The sequence below is a fragment of the Drosophila obscura genome, unplaced genomic scaffold (assembly GCF_018151105.1).
Source record: "Drosophila obscura isolate BZ-5 IFL unplaced genomic scaffold, ASM1815110v1 contig_186, whole genome shotgun sequence".
NCBI classification, from domain to species: Eukaryota; Metazoa; Arthropoda; class Insecta; order Diptera; family Drosophilidae; genus Drosophila; species Drosophila obscura.
In genome coordinates, this window is record NW_024542774.1 from 6,679,856 (window position 1) to 6,699,875 (window position 20,020).

At 46.6% G+C, this 20,020-nt stretch overlaps 2 protein-coding genes and 1 non-coding gene across 5 annotated transcripts; 1 reads left to right on the forward strand and 2 right to left on the reverse strand.

Annotated features, from left to right (window-relative positions):
* The first annotated feature begins 6,089 nt into the window (after positions 1-6,089).
* Positions 6,090-7,443, forward strand: LOC111074015 (probable 3-hydroxyisobutyrate dehydrogenase, mitochondrial). The gene is made up of 2 exons (XM_022366635.2): positions 6,090-6,198; positions 6,265-7,443. Exon 2 carries the CDS (start codon positions 6,267-6,269, stop codon positions 7,239-7,241), a length of 975 nt encoding a protein of 324 aa, XP_022222327.2. The 5' UTR covers positions 6,090-6,198; positions 6,265-6,266; the 3' UTR covers positions 7,242-7,443.
* Positions 7,444-9,242: 1,799 nt separating this feature from the next.
* On the reverse strand, positions 9,243-15,939 carry LOC111074044 (multiple C2 and transmembrane domain-containing protein). Of its 3 annotated transcripts, none has more exons than XM_041592968.1 (12): positions 15,775-15,939; positions 14,509-15,188; positions 14,168-14,219; positions 13,735-13,877; positions 12,898-13,092; positions 11,494-11,645; positions 10,905-11,420; positions 10,489-10,848; positions 10,307-10,426; positions 10,037-10,240; positions 9,757-9,964; positions 9,243-9,694 (listed from the first exon to the last, which is right to left on the reverse strand). In XM_041592968.1, exons 1-12 carry the CDS (start codon positions 15,866-15,868, stop codon positions 9,614-9,616), a joined length of 2,805 nt encoding a protein of 934 aa, XP_041448902.1. In that variant the 5' UTR covers positions 15,869-15,939; the 3' UTR covers positions 9,243-9,613. The 3 variants fall into 3 exon arrangements, with proteins under 3 accessions (XP_041448902.1, XP_041448901.1, XP_041448903.1); XM_041592967.1 differs by having other exon boundaries at positions 14,168-14,276; XM_041592969.1 differs by lacking the exons at positions 12,898-13,092; positions 13,735-13,877; positions 14,168-14,219; positions 14,509-15,188; positions 15,775-15,939 and adding an exon at positions 11,728-11,906.
* Trnal-aag lies at positions 13,495-13,576 on the reverse strand. The gene has a single exon. It is a non-coding gene; the product is annotated as a tRNA-Leu (tRNA).
* Positions 15,940-20,020: the final 4,081 nt, after the last annotated feature.

Genomic DNA, 20,020 nt, shown 5'->3' on the forward strand with positions numbered 1-20,020 from the left:
CGCTGCGCTCATGATTCATGTTACACCCCTCGGCAGCCATAACAGCTACAATTCCATAATTCTGACTCATTGCCATACTCGTACTCGTCTATGATCCGTGCATCAAGCTTTAATTGGCTTTTAGCCTCCGCTCCGCTCTCGCTCTGTGTCTGTGGGGGGACACTCAAGGTCGTCGTTGTAGTTGATTTCGTTGTTACACTAAATTCCATTATGAATTTAATTGAATTGTTTGTTTCGGTGTGTCTTTTCTTCGTCTTTTGATAGGGTATAGAGTAACAAACAAACTGTGGAATGAAGTCGAGTGTATAAACCGATTTGGTGTGGAAATTGATTAAATACCGAAGGTACACACATACATACATATGCACAAATAATGTACATGATCCACGATATGCCGTCCTTCGACGGATGCTATTGAAATCGTTAATTTTTTCATAGCCGCCTTTTCTTGTTCTTTTTCTTAGCCTGCTATCGACTATAATTATCGATGGTCAATATGTAGCGGTAGTATCATTTACCTTACTACCACATAACCAGCTGGGACCTGTGCCTTGCTTAAAGTTTATAGATTTTGTCAAAAGTTATTGAAAACTATTATTAAACCATTGCCCAGTGCCTTATGTGGCACAGTTATGCAGAGTCCAAGTGGCTTAAGTGGCAATCAATTCAAAACTAAGTGTATACACGCGTCGTTGGCAAAAGGCTTCCAGCCCTCCGTGGCGAGGGTCTGCAAGAATTTGGCCTTAAAAGGGGCCTTTGCTGATGGATATTTCTATCGAGCAATTAAAACATTCTCATTCCCAGCGGCGCACAGTTTCCGCTAAGCAAACAATTGTCTAAGTGAGACGTTTATGGATCGTGGAAATTGAGTTAATTAGCATAAGAGCTCACACAGCGAAACATTCATTCATCGGCGGACCATTATCCATTAGGTAACCCAAACAAGACGCGACTCTGTCTGTCAGTTTATTTGCTTTTTTTTTTTTGTTGCAGTTTCAATTTGCAATTTGCAATTGAGAGTGCATTGACAGCCTCGCATGGAGCAGGAGCCACAGCGACAGCGACAGCGCTAGTGGCAGTGGCAGTGGCTGTAGGAGCAGCTTCACCACAAATCCAATCAGTCAACTTGTCATAAAGCCTCACCTGCCCCCATGGGTAGGCGGTGAGTTATGTGCGGGCTGCGATGACGTATGAGGAAGGTTTTCACTTTTCAGCCTGAGTTATGTGATGAAGTTTTTGGCCATCAGACCCCTCGGGCCTGGAGAGCATTCAACCGTGACCAGCTCCAACATCCGCTGGCTGACAGCTTCTTTGGCACGGGGTGCGGCAACGACTAGAACAAAGCACTTTCACTTCTAGTGCCGCCACGGAGAATCAATCGGAATCAATTGAATGGAATTGAATCGGTAAAGAGCAATTAGTGTTAACCTTTTCACAGGTGGTGTCGCTCCGTTGCGATCCCACACGCCCAAGGCGGTGCCAAATGGCAAATGCAACATTAACAGCAACAAACAATGATTCGACCTTCAGCCACTCGCTTATGAATGACTTTTCCAAGGCTCTCTGCTTGTCTCTGTTTTTCCATACGTATGCGGAAAAGAGTAACGAGATTTGCATAAAATTTGAGTCAATCTGTTCGCTTTGGCCCAAAGTGTTCCCACAGCACCAAGTAGATCAACTTAATTGCGTCTGTTTATCTGATTTTGGTATAATTCAACCTTATTCATGGTAGAATCTTTTGTAGAGCAGAAGGAGGACAGGCAGGGCAGGTGGTGTGTTGAATTGGCAGCGATTGAGCAGCAGCTGGAGGATCGCAGCGCTGGCTGATGCAACATTGACAAGAAGACATAAATATCGGGCATTATGCAATTCAGTAGAGTGCACTCGCCAGTCGGGATTTGGCTCACAGGAGGCGTCCAGAGACGCGTGAGGAACTGAGAAAGAGGCTGATGCAGAGAGACATTTATCGATGCGTCGACGCATCGAGACGCCATTTGACTCCAGTTTAAGCGCACGAAACTAAGACAGCTTTTTGTTGCTGCCTCCGGGTGATGCCCAAAATGCCTGTCGCTGCCGCTGCCGCTGCCGTTACCGCTGCTGCTGCTGCTTGGCCATAAAACGCTTCCTGCTCCCGCTGCATTGGATGCATTGGCGCGGCATCTTAGTGCAGTGCTATGGTCAAAATGTGGTCGAAATCTAAACTGGATTGCAGCCAGTGCAGAGGAGAGCCTCTTGGTGCCTTTGTGCGCCCCAGCAGTAGTTTCCTTCCTTGTGTGTGGATTTGGGTTAGCTAAACATTTATCTGCCGCTCGGGCTGTTGCTTTTTATGTTGATGTTGATGCTGCTGATGGGAACGAGGGCAGGGGAAGAGTCGTGGATAGCAAAGGGTATGCTGACTTGAATGGGTGGTAGGTGACATGCATACATACATATATTGATTAAAGTGTAGGAGCTCCTGCTGCTGTTCCTTTTTTCTTGTGAAACCTTCCTTTTATTTGTACATCATTGAAAGAGTATCCAACATTTTGTTTACCTTTCGCTCTCCCATTTTCCATTTCTTGCTCTTCAGCCTGCAATTAATATTTTGTAATAGTGACCAAAAAGAAGAAAAAAGAAAACAAAAACAAATCCCAAACAAAAACAGAAACAACAAAAAACAAGGAGAGTGAGAAAAATTACGGCAAAAAAAAAGAAACATTTGCTTTAAACGGTCACATGGAATGTGTGTTTTGTCGGGCAGCAAATAATTTTACCACTTTCAAAAATGATTTTCAATTTCACTGCAACGGATCGAAACTATAGGCCACGGTGTCGGCAAATGGTGCCTAAGTGAAGAGACAGCAACAAACGAGTACATACATATACATACATATATGTATGTATTAATGCATAATAATTATGCATGCGGCGTATTAAAAAGCGCGAACCTTAGAAACGTTTCAGAAACCGAACGAAATCGAAAACAAATTCAATCCCATTGAAACAGACAGCGGGGAGGAGCGGCTATAATTTCACTTTCCTTTCCTTTCATTTCGTTTCGTTTCCCAAAACGGGCCTGCAGTGACTCCGACTGCATTTCAATTTTCCATGTGCCTTTCCATGCGATGTGCGGGTCTTTTTATTAATTTGGTTAGTTTTTCACATCCATTTTCATATGGTTTTGGAGTGGTCTCAGTCTCAGTCTCTTCAGCTGGCATGTTAATGTAGGTCCAAACGAGAGCGGACAGTGGAGAGCGAAAGCCCAGAGTCAGTTCAGTTACAGCGATAATTCAGGGAAATAATTAAAACTCCATGAAAGCGATTATCGGACAACAGTTTCACTGCCAAAAATTTCTTTGCTTAATGTAATTTCAATTACGTGCTGGCCGGAAATGAAGCGAAAACTGAAACGAAATCGAATGAATGCTCAGCCGAAAATGTCAGTAGTCGATCACGATGACACAATCAATCGTTGGCAAATAATTGTGTTCCGTTCCTGCGCAAAGTGTTCACTGAGTCACGGATCTACGTTGTGGCATGCAGATAGCTGCAACTTGACACTGCCGCCGTTGTAGAGACAATTGCGTGCAGAGAGTTCACCGGGGTTCAAGAAACCAACCGTTCGACAAGCCCATATTGTAGCTGTGTACAGTGCGTATTGCTAGTATAAGTCTATGGCATATTAGCCGAAACGCAGAAGCCTAACAGAGAAACCATTGTCCACCAGGAATCGATGAAGCAATCAAGGCTTACTTTTCGAGCTAGTTATCGCACAGTTACCTAATACCGCAGTGAATCAGTTATCCAACAGTGATCAGATCAAATATTTATTGTTTTGTGGCTTACGTAGGCCATTTCCTTACAATACTTACAATACTAGTCTTATTGTTTTGAAACGCACTGTAAAGTGTGTTAATAATGCAATTTTTGCGAGCAAATAAAATTCAATTTCAAGTTGAATTATTTCAGCGGCTTCAAGTGCATGCTGTTTTTTGTGGGTGCGCTGTTGACTCTGAGTGAAATCTGTGGGTTTTGACATGGAAATTAGTGGCAACAACAACAACAACAACTAACTGCGGGGAGAAATGCTTAATGTCTGCCTAATGAGCTTGGTACACCGCCGCGTATACTGAATGTACATACATTTACGAATGCCACAAAACATGAATGGACAGACGGACAGTGCCAAGCCCATCTCTGGGGCTCCTCCAAAAATACACTCCACTCTTCATGGTTGTAATTTCTGCGCTTTAATGCTTCACTTACGAGTACTTGTGGCTCTGCTTCTCCTGGTGGCTTTGGCTCTTCGAGCTGTAAACTGTACCCGTGAATTGTTTCATAGAGACGCGCTCGCGCTCTCACCGGGTCATTATTGTTCATATTCGTGTTAATCATACGCTGAATTGCACTTTATGGCGTTAGATAAGGTGTTTGCCATCGCCATGTGCCGTCACTTTGACAATTGACAAGCGCTTGATACTCGCTTATGTAAGGGAGCGTTGGCCAGAGAGAGAGACGATGATGTCCCCTATTTCAATTTGGCGTCATTGTTGCGTTCCCAATTCGTTCCACTCCCCAAATTGAAATTCACTTAACCAGGCCCGGCCAGCCAGCGGCTGCAGCCCACACGCGCCACCAGACGCTCTGTCCCAGATAAATCACAGAAATCATCTGTGGTTGGGGAGATGAAGATTCGATCTACCTCGGCGCTACCTCTTGCCCTCAGCGCGTTCTGCTGGGGTGAAATCGAGTCTGGTTTTCGGGCTGTTTTCTTTTGATAAAGCATAACGATGTTGGCTCCGGATTGCATAAGATCCAGGCCACGACAGGCCTGGCCGTAAATTGGCCGAGATTTTTGCGAAACGCAGCTCGAGTCGAGCAGTTGCAATTTCATGCATGCCGATTTTTATGTGAAGAAAAACAACAACATTAAAATAAGCAGCAAGAGCAGCAGCAACAGCAGCAGCAACAGCAACAAGCCTTATGACCATTGTACAGTTTGGGTGAAAAAGATACCTTCGACAATTGAAGTTCGAAGAGTTGTGATAAAAATAGCCCAAGAAAACAAAATGCGAAACATCAAATGGTTCACTGTGGGATCAAGCACGAGTATTGGCAATGCTCCAAGGCAGAAGAGTAGTGCGAAAAACCCCTATTCAATATAAAAAGTGACTTTTGCAAGACGAATCTTTATCACCCTTGAAACCAATTGATTTAAAGATTTCTTTGGGTATAAGTTACCAAAGTATGGGTATAAGTTAGGAAATTCGAGGATAACTTTCTTTATTAAATGGAGTAACTAATTTACAATTATCACAGTTCCTTCCTCTATCTCTAACAGAATGGATTATTAATTGAAAATCCATTTAAAACCCTCGGAGTTCAGTTAAGTCAAATAAATGTCTGACCAAGCTGTAAAACTCAGTTTGGGAGAGAGTAAATTAAAACAAAAAGTTTTGAAACTTCGCTTGCGAATTTAGTTATGCACGATAATTCACGCAATTGAAGCGATTCCCCCCAGTTGTCATTCAACCAATGCAAAAGGTGGCCGGTGACCGGTGACGAAAGGTCGTTAAGGGGAATGCAGCAAGGCACACTACCTAAGATCGAATTCAAGAACAGCCGCAAAGCTTTATGCAATAAATTAATTTTAAAAAAATTAAACAGCGTAAAAGCTTACCGTTTGAGAGTCACTGTGCCAAGCAGACACACCCACTCGGAGCGCGCTGAACGGACAATCCCCCAGCCATGTTGAAGGTCAACGAAAGTAAACGAAATGGAAAGTTTTTATAGCCTATGCTGATAAACAAAACAACGGCACGTGTCGCCCCATAAGAACAACAATTATAGCACACCGATGGAATGACCAGGGCAAACCCAAAGAGCTTTTTCCGACAGCACTGGAATAAAAGTGCTTGCCAAACGAGAGAGCTACATAAAGAGAGAGAGATATAAAGAGAGACGTCAGCATGCGAGAGAACCTGCTTTGATCTAGCAGAGTTGTCGGGTGGCCAACAGCTCGCGCTGTCCGTGGAATCGCCTGTTTAGATGGACAACTTTCGAGGGGATTCGACAACCCAGTCGCCGCTGCTGGAACGACGTTGAATTACGTGACTTCCTGGCGGTGCCGCTGCTGGTGGCCAGAACAGTGTGCTTTAGGTGGTCCGATCGTTCACAGTTTTAGTTTTACCCTAAAGACAGAGACTTCTTTTGCTACAGGTGGGTGAGATTCTGCGAAGAGGAAGCTTCGACCGGTTACATAACATTTTCGTTCTGCTCCTCCAGCCATGTCGCTTCGTGTGGTGTCCCCTTCCCTGCTCAATGCCTGGAGCCAGACTCTGGTGCGTGCCATGTCCACCCAGGGCGGCAGCAAGAACATCGGCTTCGTGGGCCTCGGCAACATGGGTGCCAACATGGCAAGCAACCTGATCAAGGCCGGCCACAAGCTGCATGTGTTCGACATCTCGAAGCCAGCCTGCGAAGGACTGGCGGCCAAGGGAGCCACCGTCTACGCCAAGACCTCGGAGCTTGCCAAGAACTCTGACTTTGTCATCACCATGCTGCCCAATAACGCCATTGTGGACAAATCGTACGAGGAGATGATTGCCGATGGCGTCAACAAGGACACAATCTTCATCGACTCCTCCACCATTGCGCCGGAGCTGGTGAAGACTCTGCAGAAGCGCATCAGCGCCAAGGGAGCCCGCTTTATCGATGCCCCCGTCTCCGGAGGAGTTCCTGGCGCCGAGCAGGCCACCCTCACCTTCATGGTGGGCGGCACCGATGCCGAGTACAACGCCGTTAAGGCTGTGCTGGAGTGCATGGGCAAGCGCATCACCCACTGCGGCGTCTACGGCATGGGACAGGCCGCCAAGCTCTGCAACAACATGATGCTGGCCATCTCCATGATTGGTGTGTCCGAGGCTATGAATCTGGCCGTGCGCCAGGGCCTCGATGCCAAGGTTTTTGCCGAGATCATCAACTCCTCCACTGGCCGCTGCTGGGCCTCTGAGATCTATAACCCCGTGCCCGGCATTTGCCCCACGGCCCCTGCCAACAAGGACTATGCCGGTGGATTCTCCTCCGCTCTGATCACCAAGGATCTGGGTCTGGCCTCTGGAGTGGCCAACAGCTCGAATACACCCATTCCACTGGGTTCGCTGGCCCACAAGATCTATACCTCGCTGTGCACCCAGGGTCTGGGAAACAAGGACTTCTCCGTGGTGTACGACCAAATGAAGAAGGAGAAGTTCAGCGTTTAAGTTACTTAAGAGACTTCAACTGATATCGACGATGAATCCGCATCCGTATCCAACACAAACCAGTCCTGCATTTATTTAGCACTAAGTTACTGCGGTCCTAGGGCTTCCCTATTTCCAATTACGACTGTGCAATTACTTTTTCTGTGTATCCGCGTACATATGTATGTATGTACCTATATTAAAGATGTATTCGTTTAACGTATTGTATGGAGGAAAAATTCTCATCGGTTGCGTAATCGCTGGCTGTGGGCTGGTCTGACAATCGTCTGTCAAGTGGAACCCCGAGTGCGCTGATAAGCCTTGTCAAACAGCTGTCGGATTTATTTTTATTGCCATTTTTCAAGACCCCAGCAAATAGAATTTACGAACGAAACCTTATCACAGCTTCCACATGGCGCGACCGCTTTCGCATTGATAAAGTTTTACAGGTAAACGACCAAAACATCGGCACCCCACCACATAAAGATTAACATATCAAGGCATGAGAAAGCTTACAGCTTAAGTCCCACTATTCGGGCAGTTGGATAAAAGTGGAACTAATGCCGAGAAATATTAACTGCGTAGCATAAAAGCTTTTAGTTTTAGAGCCATTGGGCCTACTTTGACCAGTTGACACACCCCCAGTACCCGTCTTGACGGTCCCCCAACGAAAGTAAATGATTTGTTCCTCTATGTGTATTTGAGCATGTATTTCACTTGGAGCTGAATCAGTAGAGTGCGTAGATTCAAATTAAAGAGCAGCAACACACTCCAAGAAATAAATTATAAACATCTGGATTGATCAGACCATAAAAGCACACTGGAATGCCAGCGCGTGTAGGGAGAGTGAGAGAACCTGTTGTGGAATATTGAGAGAGCTGTCGAAGCTCAAATGCTCTCCCAAGTAATTTGATTTCTTTCTTTCGAATAGCTCGACTGCTCCCCGTACCACTGGAATGTTATCAAAACATGGTGGAGCGACGAGCGCGTATAATGTTTTGCAATTCGAACAGTTTTAGAACTATTGTATTACAGCAATAGCAACAGCAATAGCAATAGTTCTACTATTGTATTACAGCAACAGTACTCTGAAGAGAAAAATGTTCGTACATACATATGTTGAGCGAAATCCAAAAATATGTTTTATTATTTTTGCCGTCGTAGATGTTGTATACATATATTGAAAAATAACAAACTTAACTTAGGTGCTAATTAATTAATCAATTAATTGAGTTTGGTATGCATGTATGTATGTATATATAAAAAACGTTTGTTGTTGCTCTTCCTGCGGGGTATAAAATAGTTGAACTATCTAAAATTTATCAAATCGATCGATCGGAGTGGATTATAATTGCAATTAGTTTCAATTGTTACACACATATCGTGTTTATGGCTGGGCCGGGGCGGGGGCCTTGACGAGCTGATTATCCTAGACATATTATTCATATAAATATAAGAAAATGTTTTGAACAATTTGCTTCGAGTGAAATAATTACAATAAACTTTAGTAAGGTCTTGTTTAGGTATTTATGTATGTATGTATGTATGTATATATATAAAAGGTATTTGTAAAGGTATATCAAGAAGAAGCATCCTTAAACGAGTCGAGTGCAATTGATTTCGAAATGGATTCTAGGGAGATTTGAGTGCGGGAAGGATCCTCCCTCTGTCAGGGCAGGGGGTTAAGTCACATAAGTAAGTAAGCCTAAGTTGCAAAATTCTTGGAAAATATCACAAATTGAAATACGAGTACACAATAAATAATTCGGATTCGCGCAAAAGGAATCTGGTTGTTAGCATTCTGAGTGTTTCTTGGTAAATATTCGAATATTTGTATCTTTTAAAGAGTGAGAGAGAGCGAGAGAGAGAGAGATAGAGAGAGAGAGAGTGGTGTTGGTTACCTTAGGTACTTGGAATATCTAATCTAATTCTTATCTGCTTGTGTATATACAATATCTTTCTGTGTAAATAGTTTTAGTTTGCATATCCACATATATGTACATATGTGAACCTATATATATATATTCATATTCATATTCATATAATGCTAAGAAAATAAGTGAAGCAAACTTTGTGCTGCTTAATTGAGTCAAGTTTTAGTTGCATTGTGTATAGTTTCGTGGATGGGATGTCTGTCTGAGTGTGGAACTTTCGTGTCTTGGTGCTGCCCTCTTCTCCTTAACTAACTAACAAACTAACTCTCCTAACTTTGGTGTCTAATTACTTTCGCCGTGGCTCAGACTGAGGCTCTTGGCCTGGCCAAACTTCTGCTTCAGTTGGCTGGTATTGGCCCGGAAGCGCTGCATCAGCTGCTGCCTGCCGCCTCCCCCAATCATCGCGCTGGACTGCAGCGGCGCTGCCATCGCCATTGCCGCATCAGCGCTGGTTATGGACTATGAGCCCTTGAGCTTTTTCTTTGGATTGTTGCGGGTCTGATCGGTGGGCGCCGAGGGTGGTAGCTCTCGATATTGATTCTGTGTGCGGGGAATTATCATTAGTTCAATGGCGGCAATTAATATGCTCGAAAGTTACTCACAATCTCCTCGTTGTCGGGCACACGGGATAGGAAATCCAGAAGCTCGTTGTTGGGTATGGTGTTGGGGCGCAGCAGGCGACGCGAGAACTTCATTAGGCCCCAGAAGAGCAGGAGCCAGCGCAGCGGCACAAAATGAAGCACCAGAATGGCGCCCAGCAGCAGGACGACGGCCAACCAGGTCAGCTCGGGGACGGAAAAGTTGAATGTGCTGAAGTATATAGGAAATCATTATACATAGAGAAGTATGTATACGAGTATCACGGGTTGGGAGAGTCCTTACTTAATGGTGCTCTCAGCCAGCGAGGCCAGATAGCCAATGGTGTTCTGTACGGTCTGTGAGACTTCTTGAATGGCCTGGAGTCGCTCCTTGATCGACTTTTTCTCCTCTTTCTCCTTGTCATCTTCGTCGTCCTCATCGTACTCGTAGTCATAGTGCCCCGCCGAGGGGTCTGTTGTGCCCGTGATCATGCGAATCAGCCACTTTCTGGGGGGGGGGAGAAGCGAAATAAGATCCTGAAACTTGTATCTCATAGAAAAGACCTCCACTTACTTGAGTATAATGAGCAGTAGGACCAAAGGAACTGTCTCCAGATCGCCATAGACACAGCCCACAATCCAAAAGACAAAGGCGATGCTGGAACGCACAGGAGACTCCCACTCAAAGCAGCTCCTACACCAGAGGAAAGAGACTAATTAGAAGAGCAGTTCTCTATGGGGTCAGTAGCCACTTACTGCACATAGCGAGCTGCATCCAGGATGTCCATGATGATCTCCTTGAGACGGTTGACGTTACGCAGAAAGAGCTGCCTCTTAAATTTGGCCTCCTGCTGGATGAGTTTCTCCTCCTTTGGCTGGAGGGCGCGGCAAACTGCTCGGATCTCGCTCCATACGACAATCAGCTCCAGCTGGATTTGGGGGGAGTTCCCCTTGGCCCGGACACAGAGATTCTTGTCCTTCAGGGTGTACCAGCGCTTGACGCCGCTCTTGATGCGCAGCAGTGGAATGACGAGCTTGCCGAGGAACTCGACGCGGTGATCGCGATCCTCGTCGAAGACTGTGACCTCTAGAACCTGTGTGATGTCCTTGACATTGCTGGGGAAGAGTAATCAATAAGCTGGAGACCAGAATGAAGCATCGATTGCTCTTACAAGGTGAAGATTTTGTTCCAGTTTGGCGTAAGGGTCTTGTACTCCGTCTGGGTCTGCAGCCGGGCATTTCCCAGCTCGAGAACGCAAAAGGGATCCGACTTGCCGCCAATATCCGCCGCAGCCAGCCCCGTGGCACCAAACACCTTCACCGTGAGGTGACCCACATCCCTCAGGTTCTGCAGGCAGCGTAGGAAGCGATAGCGATCTCTTAGCAGCTGGACCTCGCGCGGATCCTCCTTGAAGGCCTTCAGGTCGCTGATCGTCTCCAAGGCCGTGGTGCCGCTGATGGTGAGCATGAGGTGCACTTCGCCGGAGCAATCCTCCAGCGGCTTCCATATCCCGTGCGTTGTCTCGCGCTGGAACACACTCAAGTCGATGACGGCCTTGCCGTAGAGTGTGTTGCGATTCCACAGAGCCAGCTCCAGGTTCTGGTCCTCGTCGAACAGGTGCAGATCGAACTGTTCCAGCCAGCGCTCCGTCCAGGAAGACTTGCTCTTGTACTTCTCGTTGCCCAATCTGTGTCAGAGGGGAAGATTAAAGTATGCTTTAAGGGGGGATGTGTATTACTTCCAAAGTGGATCGTGCTCACCTGAACCTGAAGTGCGTTTCGATCAGCTTGCTGCCGTCTTCAGCCAGCGGCAGATCTTTGGCCCTCACCAGCAAAATGGTGACCACTGAGCTCCAGATCTGCGACTTCAGACGCTTCGATGACTCGGCCAGTTTGGAGTTGCGCTGAAAGTGCTGCAACAATTCAACCAATTAGCTTCAAATTGTGACACCGATCCTCACTCCCCTTCCCCATGTAACCCTCCCGAATAGGCACCTCCATCAGCTCGTCGCAGCCCTGCTCCAGTTGTTCACACAGCTCCTCATGCTGCCGCCTCACATGCTTGAGCAACATACGCGGCGCCCGCTTACATCCAGGCCAATTGTTGCCCAGCATTACCCACAAACAAATCCACAGACAACCGAAAAGGGAAAACAGAAAACACAAAACCGAAACCGAAACCGAAAAACAAAACTTAAAGCCGAACTTTGCTTTCGACGCTCCAACAGTGACTAAAGCCAGTGACAAAGGTCTTGCGCTGGAGCCAGAGCGATTGCGAGGAAAATACCCTCATAGGTTAAAGGGTATGCTGGACTAGACGATGCTTAAGGCATATGCACACATGGCTGAATATTGGGGAATGTCTCTGCCCACTGCATAATAATAATATTTGGATGGAGCATACATCTCACTCAGAGCCTACCCACAACGTCTGTCTACCAATAGCAACAAACAAAGGGTATCAACGCATCTACTCTCACTCTGTTTACGTCTCCGCCTTCGTATTTTCCCACTTTGTCATATGTTTGCTTTGGCATCGCCTTCATTACCTCCCTAGATAACATGCAATGGCAATTGTCAGTCGCTCATGCTGAAGCTTTGTTCAGCCGAAGCCGACTCAGCGCTCGATCGGGCGCTTTGTCTGCCGCTCTCCCGCACTTGCACTCAAAACTGCCCAAGTCACGATGAGTGTGTCAATGAAAGAGTGGGAGAGTGAAGAGGGGGGAAGTCGCTCACGGGGTAGATTCGGACTAGTCAGTTCAGGGCACTTAGTTCCGGTTTCGGCTCAGTCGAGCAGCAGAGATAAAGCTCCATAAATATTTGCATTAGTTGGGGCGGCCTCTCACCCCGACCTCACCCCAGACCTAGGTCTATAAATTTCAGTTTGAGTTGGCCCATAAATAAAGTTCGGCGGCAAGCGAATATGAATGCTTATAAATAAACGTCTTCACACACACAGTCCAAAAGAGTCAAAAGATCGACTTATGGGTGGGTGGGGTGCCGAGGGGCAATTAAATGCGCCACCACACAAAAGGTAGCAAGGAAATCGCTTTGTCGAATGGAAAGGAAAAACCCACCGACAGAACGGCTGATTGATGGCCCAGTCAAACGTTTCCGTACCCTCGACAATGGAATTGAATGGAGGGATTTATGAGTGCCACTCACCATTTCCTTGTCCTCCTGGCTACGCGGCCAGAGCGTCAAATTGATGAGTATTTCGCCCATGGCCCGCTCCCCGTGGCCGCTCGTATCGCACAGCTGCAGGTGGATGTCCTCGGCCTTGCCCAGCTCCAGTTGGGTGAGATCCAGCTTGGCCGAGCCCATGAAATCGTCCTGCAGGCCCCAATCGTAGTCAAAAACCTAAACGCCGAGTGGAAGGGATACAGAGCCAAAGCGGAAATTGATTTCGATTAGTACGAAAGAGCTTCAGATTTTTGAGGGTAGCGCCAAATTGATTTGGTGTTCGGTTTGCCCTGAGTTCGGCTGAGAGTCTCTAAGGGACTATAAATTCCTAATGTGAACATGAAATTTAATCAACGAGTTCCTCTTGCCAAGATATGGCAATGGAAACTTGTGGATGTAATTGATTTGATTTGCTTTGACTGCAAGGCAATGGAGAAATAAAGTGCACATAAAATACGAAAAATAATTAAGAACTAAAAAATTTAATTGTTTTTAATAAGTAAACAGGGTTTATTTAAATGGTCATAAATATTGGTTAAGATGGAACAAAAACTTCAATAAAAACAGACATTATTGTTCTGGCAGCGGTGGGATTCGAACCCACGCCTCCGAGGAGACTGGTGCCTTAAACCAGCGCCTTAGACCGCTCGGCCACGCTACCCCGACGAAATTAGCCAAGAACAGCAAATGGCTGAACGTTTTATGGATACCCCATATCTATTTAAGGAACCAAAAATCAGCTAAGTGAAATAGCATGTCTGAATTCCCACCGTGTGAAAATTGGTGAGAAACTTTTGGGTTAAGTGTTTGCTGTCTCACCTTCACGATAATCGGCTGAAAAGGGTCCTCGACGGGAACAATGAATACCTCGTCCCACACGGGATTCAGGTCACGGTGTATGGTGCGCGACTTGTGCAGCAGTCGGCCGCCAACCTTGAACTTTACATAAGGATCACTCAGTCCTGGCACAGGGCGAGAGACAAAGGAAAATTAATTTTACAGCAGTTGGTGCAGCGTGTCAAGTGCTTGATTAAACATAAAGAACAGATGCTGCTACACTCGGAGAAATGATTATGAATCCTGGAAATTTCTCAACAGTGCCGAAATTTCTCTCTGCAAAAATGTTCAAATGCAATTATAATTTCTCAAATTCAGAAATATTTCATCGAGTGTAGGGCAGTATGGGAGTGGGGAGGAGGGGTCTTGCTGAGGTATGTTGGCAGGAGCGTCACTGGGGGTTCTGTCCGCTCACCATTCTTGTCCATGGCCACCAGGTCGCTGCCGGATTTGAGATGGACGCGCAGCTGAAAGAAGACGAATTGACGTAATTGAGCGTCCCGCTTGCGACGAAGCTCTTCGGCCTGCCAATCGACAATCGGTAATCGGTAAGCGATCGACGATCGATGATCGATGACAGTTGCAGAGGTTAGAGATGTGCAGCAGAGCAAGACGTAGAAGAAGCGAAAATGGAAATTGCGGATTTTCCGAGTTAGTGCCAGAGTTTTGGAAAAACAGAAACAAAAAACTTAACCAAAGGAAAGCCAATTGGAAGCGAGAGCAAACAAGCCAGAAGCAGAAGCAATCGTCACTCACCTGCAGGGCCTCCAGCTGCTGCTGCGGTGTCAGCTCCACGGGCTTGCAGGCGGCGCCGTTGGCGTTTTCCGGCTGCTCATCGATGCGCCCCTCCATGGAGCCGCCGAAACGCTGGATGACCTGCGCCATCTTGGCCGTGGCTCGGAACTCGCGGGCCAGCGGCGACCCGCCGATAGTTGTGGCCCGGTGGCGAGGACTCTGCGTCACGGAGCTGCTCTCCGAGCTGTAGTCCGCCGCATAGTCCGTGCTCTCCTCGAGGAAGTCGCTCGGCGACTTGCGACCGAGGCGGTCTTTGCTCTTGGTGCGGCTCCAGCGGTGCCGCAGATTGTTGAAAAATCCGTGCGTCTTCTGCAGCACGCCCACGCCACTGGCGACGCCCCCACCAGCCAGCTGCTGGGAAATGGCGCTTTTGGCCCGCTTCGGCGATATGTGCGGCGATTCGTTGCTGTGGCAATCGTGTCCGTTCAACTCCGAGGCGGACTTGCTCAGATGCTTACCCAGACGCTGCTGCAGCTGCGGCGACCCGTGCGGTGAGATGTGACGTGGCGGCGTAGCACTGGCATCGATACCTGCCAGATGACTGCTGAAAGGTGGTTGCTGAAGGTGCTGCTCCGACTCCTCCTCCGACTGCGGTGTCTGGTGCTGCTGCTCCTCGACTCGGTCAGCGTAGTGGATGCGTGCTGGGGGGTGGGAGTGAAGGATAGGTGTTTTATTTTAGCAGGCACGCAACTTTGGCAATCGATTTAACAACAATCGAGCGACCGGTGATAAGCAATCGAACCGAACAGGCCACACATGCCACACCAACTGACTGACTGACATAGAGACACTGACACTGCCCCAGAAGAGTCACCCATGACATCATTTTGTTTATGCGATTGTCTCAATTATAAAATGTACTTTCAGCGAAATGATACATTCCATTTTCCGATGCTGTCAGCGGAGCAAGAGAGAGATGCTGGCCAAGACGTGACACGAATGTGGATCTTGGATCTCCCTCTGAAAGGCAAACACTGGATTGAAAAGTATTAACCTTTATTCGTTAGGGTATCCAGCTATTTCCATAGTCTTTTATACATAATATGTACTGTATCTCTATATTTTTTGCTGATCTAATTGCGCTCATCTCCAGTCCCCACACACATATATTTTGACAGGCAGTTGGAACATCTCAAGCACTTGGAATAAATGGAAGAATTCTCTCCGCTTTACGTGCTTCTATATTTCGGTGTTTTTCAGTATGTATCTATTGGCCTCTGCTTTTACCTGGTACTGGAACTATTTTATTTATTCTGTGGCACAACGCGAAAGTTGGTTGCTGCTTTGAGGACTTCTTCAGCCTGAGATGCAGCGGTTGCATGGCATGGACTCTGGGCAATTCAGATGAATAAGTGATTGGATGCACTTCGGGCTTGCCCTTGGCACTGGCTATTGTTAGATTAAACCCAGTGTTAGAGTAGCAAAAGGTCCAGGGATCAACACTAGAAAGTGCTCACAGTTTTCAATTTTTCAATTTTTAATTGTGATTGAACTTTTACTGAATATTTTCACGGACTCCGGGGAATTGTGCGTGTGGCTGTAAGCGAGGCGAAACCGAGTGAACTGCACTATGGCAGTGCCCCTAGAAGACTGCTTCGGTTTCGGGTCGGTTTCGGTGGCTGCCTCTGTTTGTGCCACTGTTTTCTGGTGCTTTTCCTCCCCCTTTCCCCATTTCGCAAACTGAAACTTTTGCTCTCCTTTGGCATTTGTTATTGTTAACGGTGGCGCACACGGACATCGCTTTTCCTACATTGTAAATGCAAGTTTGTGTGTGTGTGTGGCATTGAACTGAGAGGGTGGGTAGGAGGTCGTTGAGTGGGTGGTTATGTGGGTGGTTATGGCCGGCCACTGTGGCTGAGGCGGCGGCATTGCCCTTTTGCATTATTAATGCTCTGCGATGCTGGCGCGTTGATGCAGCATCTTTTTTTTTATTTTCCCTCAGATGGCGCACAAATTGGAAAAGCATCCCAACGATGGCGTCATAAAATGCAAATGTATATGTCACTAAGAGTATGTGTGTGTGTGTGTGTTGGTGTGTTAAGCCGCAAAGCTTTACGCAGCCGAAAAAAAGAGCTTTGCATTTTTGGTGTATTTTTTCTTAGTTTTTGTTGTGAAGTTTATGCAGAGAATTTTATGCACTTTTACTTTAATGAATGAAATGGAAGGAATTACATATAAAATGCCAGAGGGACACAGACATAAAGAGAGAGAGAGAGACATTAACGATCCCCTTTGGGCTTAAGCAACTGCCAAGGACACAACCTTTTGCACTGGCAGTTGTGCAACCAAACGAATCCTTTGCATATCATTTCAATTAATTTAATGTAAGCCCGAGTCCGGATCTGGAAACTGCAGATGGTTGTCCCAACCGCATTCCCCGCCCCTCTGTGGTGAGGTGCGGCCCAATACCACACCCAATGAACTACAAGTACAATAATTCGGAGTGTTTGGGGGCTGGCCCCGCGGGCACGACATGACTGGCGCATAATACTCCCAGGAGCACTTAAGTGTTGCATATTTGCCAGCCATCAATTTGCCCCATACACCTCACATATGTTTCATCAACTTTTTGTTGTTCTTTTTACCTCCAATTATCTCTCCCACTCTTCTTGAATAAAAGTTGTGCTGTGCCTAATAGTTGGGACGTCAGTGTGTGGCTGACTGTGTACGTGAAAAGTATTGCATACTTATCGGCGGCTGCCTCTTCTGCAGGCCTCTCGCTTCTTTCACTTTCGCTCATCTATTTCCCTCTTTCTATCAAATACTTTAAGTTTCCCTTTGCCAATCTCTTGGCAATGCAATTAGCAAACTTTTCTCCGTGCCCTCCAAAGTTTTCAGGCCATAAACTTGCGAGTGCGAAGGCAATTTTCTTCACAAATTATTACACATACGCCATGCGGCCATTACCAAGTGCCTGAGAGCCACTTTTTGTTGGCCTAATGATAGCAGTGACGGCCACGTGCATTTGTCACTAGTAAAACGCGTTTTTATGGCTGAAGTAAAGAAATTTTATGTCCTTAATGGGGGAATTGTGAATGGGGGCGGCTCGCTGCGCATAGGCAGAAATACCTTTAATGCCATATCATGCCCGATTCCATAGATAAAATTGGTCAGGCTAATCGCGTAATAGGAAATGGAACATTGGCCATCAATTATAGATTTAACCGAAGGCCAAACACACACGAAATGTGTTCTATATCAGAGAACTTTAGTCAATAAATCAAGCTCGAGGCCAATCATCAATTATTTAGACATGGGTCAGCAAGTGTCATATACTGCTGGCACAGTCTCTCTTTCTATATTTCCTCCTCGCCCTTTCTACCTCTCGCTCTGTCTCGCTCTCTGCGCTCACCTGTTGACATTCTTGCTGTTCTATTTCCGTGCGACAAGCTAAAGTGTGCATACTACCTCTCTTTCTTCCGCCACCTGCATCTCTCTTTCACTCACTTTGTAGGCACTTTATAAGCCCTTTGTGTGCCTCAAGTCTGTTGCTTGCTGTTTGGCTTATTGGCCCTTTGCAATGGCAATGTGACGTCATTCCTGGCTGGCTTTTCACCCTCATTTCCCTGCCGTGGCAACAGAAATTGGCGTCCTGCTGGTTGTCTGGCACCCCCGCCAGGCGGAGCTCTGCTTCTGTTGCTGCTACCGTGGCCCGACTGTAGTTAGCTGTGGCTCGGATTATCATGTTTACTCAACACGCAACGAACCACAGCCGAACGCAAGTCTGTCCGACCTTATCACAGCCCCAATGCCTAATCGTTTGTCGTGGTTTTGGGTCTAGCTCAACGAGCAGTTCTGCACAGGGCACTGAGGTGAGAATAAACATTTTCATTGTATTCCCATGATTGTGCTTAACCAACAAAGAAACGATTATTCAGCTGCGACCAAGACGCGTGCACACCATATGGATCACCCATTCATAATTAGCACATTTCGATGCCGTGCCCGCCATGTCTCGCGATGCTCTCGGATAAACGCCCAAAAACAAAACATCTAAAGGGAAATTTGAAATTCTTACCCCCAAACAGGTTTTTGGGCTAGATAATATTTTCTCGATTTTCTTGCAACTTTGAATAATTCATGAAAATTCTTTTCGACATATAAACAAGATATATGTATGTATGTATGTATATTTTGCGTGTTTGTGTTTATTTTGCTATCAGCCCCCAGATGTCGATTTTGGAAATTGTTTTTTTTCGTACTGCCTTCCTTCATTGAATTATGCATGGATTATTCATGCGAATTTTTCAGACTATTCCATGTCCTTGAAGCTCTTGAAAATGCAGGAGAATTGCAGGGCCATACCCTGGGCGGTGGGGATATTATGGGTGGTACGTTGCTTGCGGTTGATGGACTTATCTCATTTGACAGCCCATAAATGCTGGCGTCAGACTGCTCTTTCATTAACTGTCGAGCTAACGATCAAATTAAAGTAAATTACGCCTTACTACTGATGGCCAGGCTTACGCTGATGCCTCATAAGAGCCTGTAAAGCAGGGATTACTCGCTGTATGTGTGAGTGTGTATTTGTGTGTGCTTGGGCGGTAGGTTTGGGTGGCAGGGTGGTAATAAGAGTGCTACAATAATGTGCTGCCCCGAAGCTTTCGTTTTAATTAACTGGGCTACCTTTCTGCCGGGGCCGCGCACTTTTTGGGGTCAAGTAATTACAACTTGCCAGCAAACAAGAGAAAGCCTGACAGAGAGTTTTGTAGCAAGTGGAAACTGTCACTGCAGTTGGAAAGGCGCTCTCCCGTGTCATCTGTTCCAACATTATTCCCAGCTGCGTTTGTGCCAGTTTCCCCATTCAATTTATGGCTTTTTCAGTTCAATGTGCAAACACTTAATGTTTGGCAATTTGCAGATGGGCGGCTGCCATTTCAATCAAGAGTTGTTCGAGAAAATATATACAGAAACAGTGGCACACGGAGACACAGGGACAGGGCGGTAGATACCTCGTGGCCCTCATTGGCGACAGTGGGCTCTCCCTCACCCTCTCCGTCGGTGGTCTGCTTTCACAGCCATGATGTTGATTTGTAAAATGGCCGCATTAATAAGGGTGAAATTAGAATGGGGGGGAGGGTGAGGAAGCATAGGAGAAGAGCGCGAAATGAGCGCCAAGCGATAATTAAAAACAATATCAAGCCAAATAGCACGCGACATCTAGACAGGACAGAAGCAGAGCAAGCAATGTGTTGGCTATTCATTTAGCCATGCCAACTGCCATCAAGTGCTCCGCCATGCTCTGCTCTGCGTGTCTATATATATGTACATACATATTTATATGCACATGTATGTGTGTGGGGTTTTGTGTGTGTGTTAACCGGAAGCGCAGCGGCATGCAAAGGCGCCATAACTGCCATGACGAACAGCAGCAATGGGCCAAGCGAATGGCCCCGCGAATTTTTGCCAAGAACCTGTGCGTGCGGGGGTCAGAGGCCATTCGTCCCAGGCTAACCCGTTGCCTGACATGGCG

What these genes read in the sequence shown, in the direction of transcription:
- LOC111074015 (XM_022366635.2), top strand. Translation starts at nt 6,267, where the DNA reads ATGTCGCTTCGTGTGGTGTCCCCTTCCCTGCTCAATGCCTGGAGCCAG.
- LOC111074044 (XM_041592967.1), bottom strand. Translation starts at nt 15,868, where the DNA reads ATGCAACCGCTGCATCTCAGGCTGAAGAAGTCCTCAAAGCAGCAACCA. An exon ending in AGCAGCTGGAGGCCCTGCAG is followed by an intron (nt 14,277 to 14,508) that starts GTGAGTGACGAT and finishes GTCGATTGGCAG; the next exon opens with GCCGAAGAGCTTCGTCGCAA. An exon ending in GATGCAGCTCGCTATGTGCA is followed by an intron (nt 10,427 to 10,488) that starts GTAAGTGGCTAC and finishes CCTCTGGTGTAG; the next exon opens with GAGCTGCTTTGAGTGGGAGT.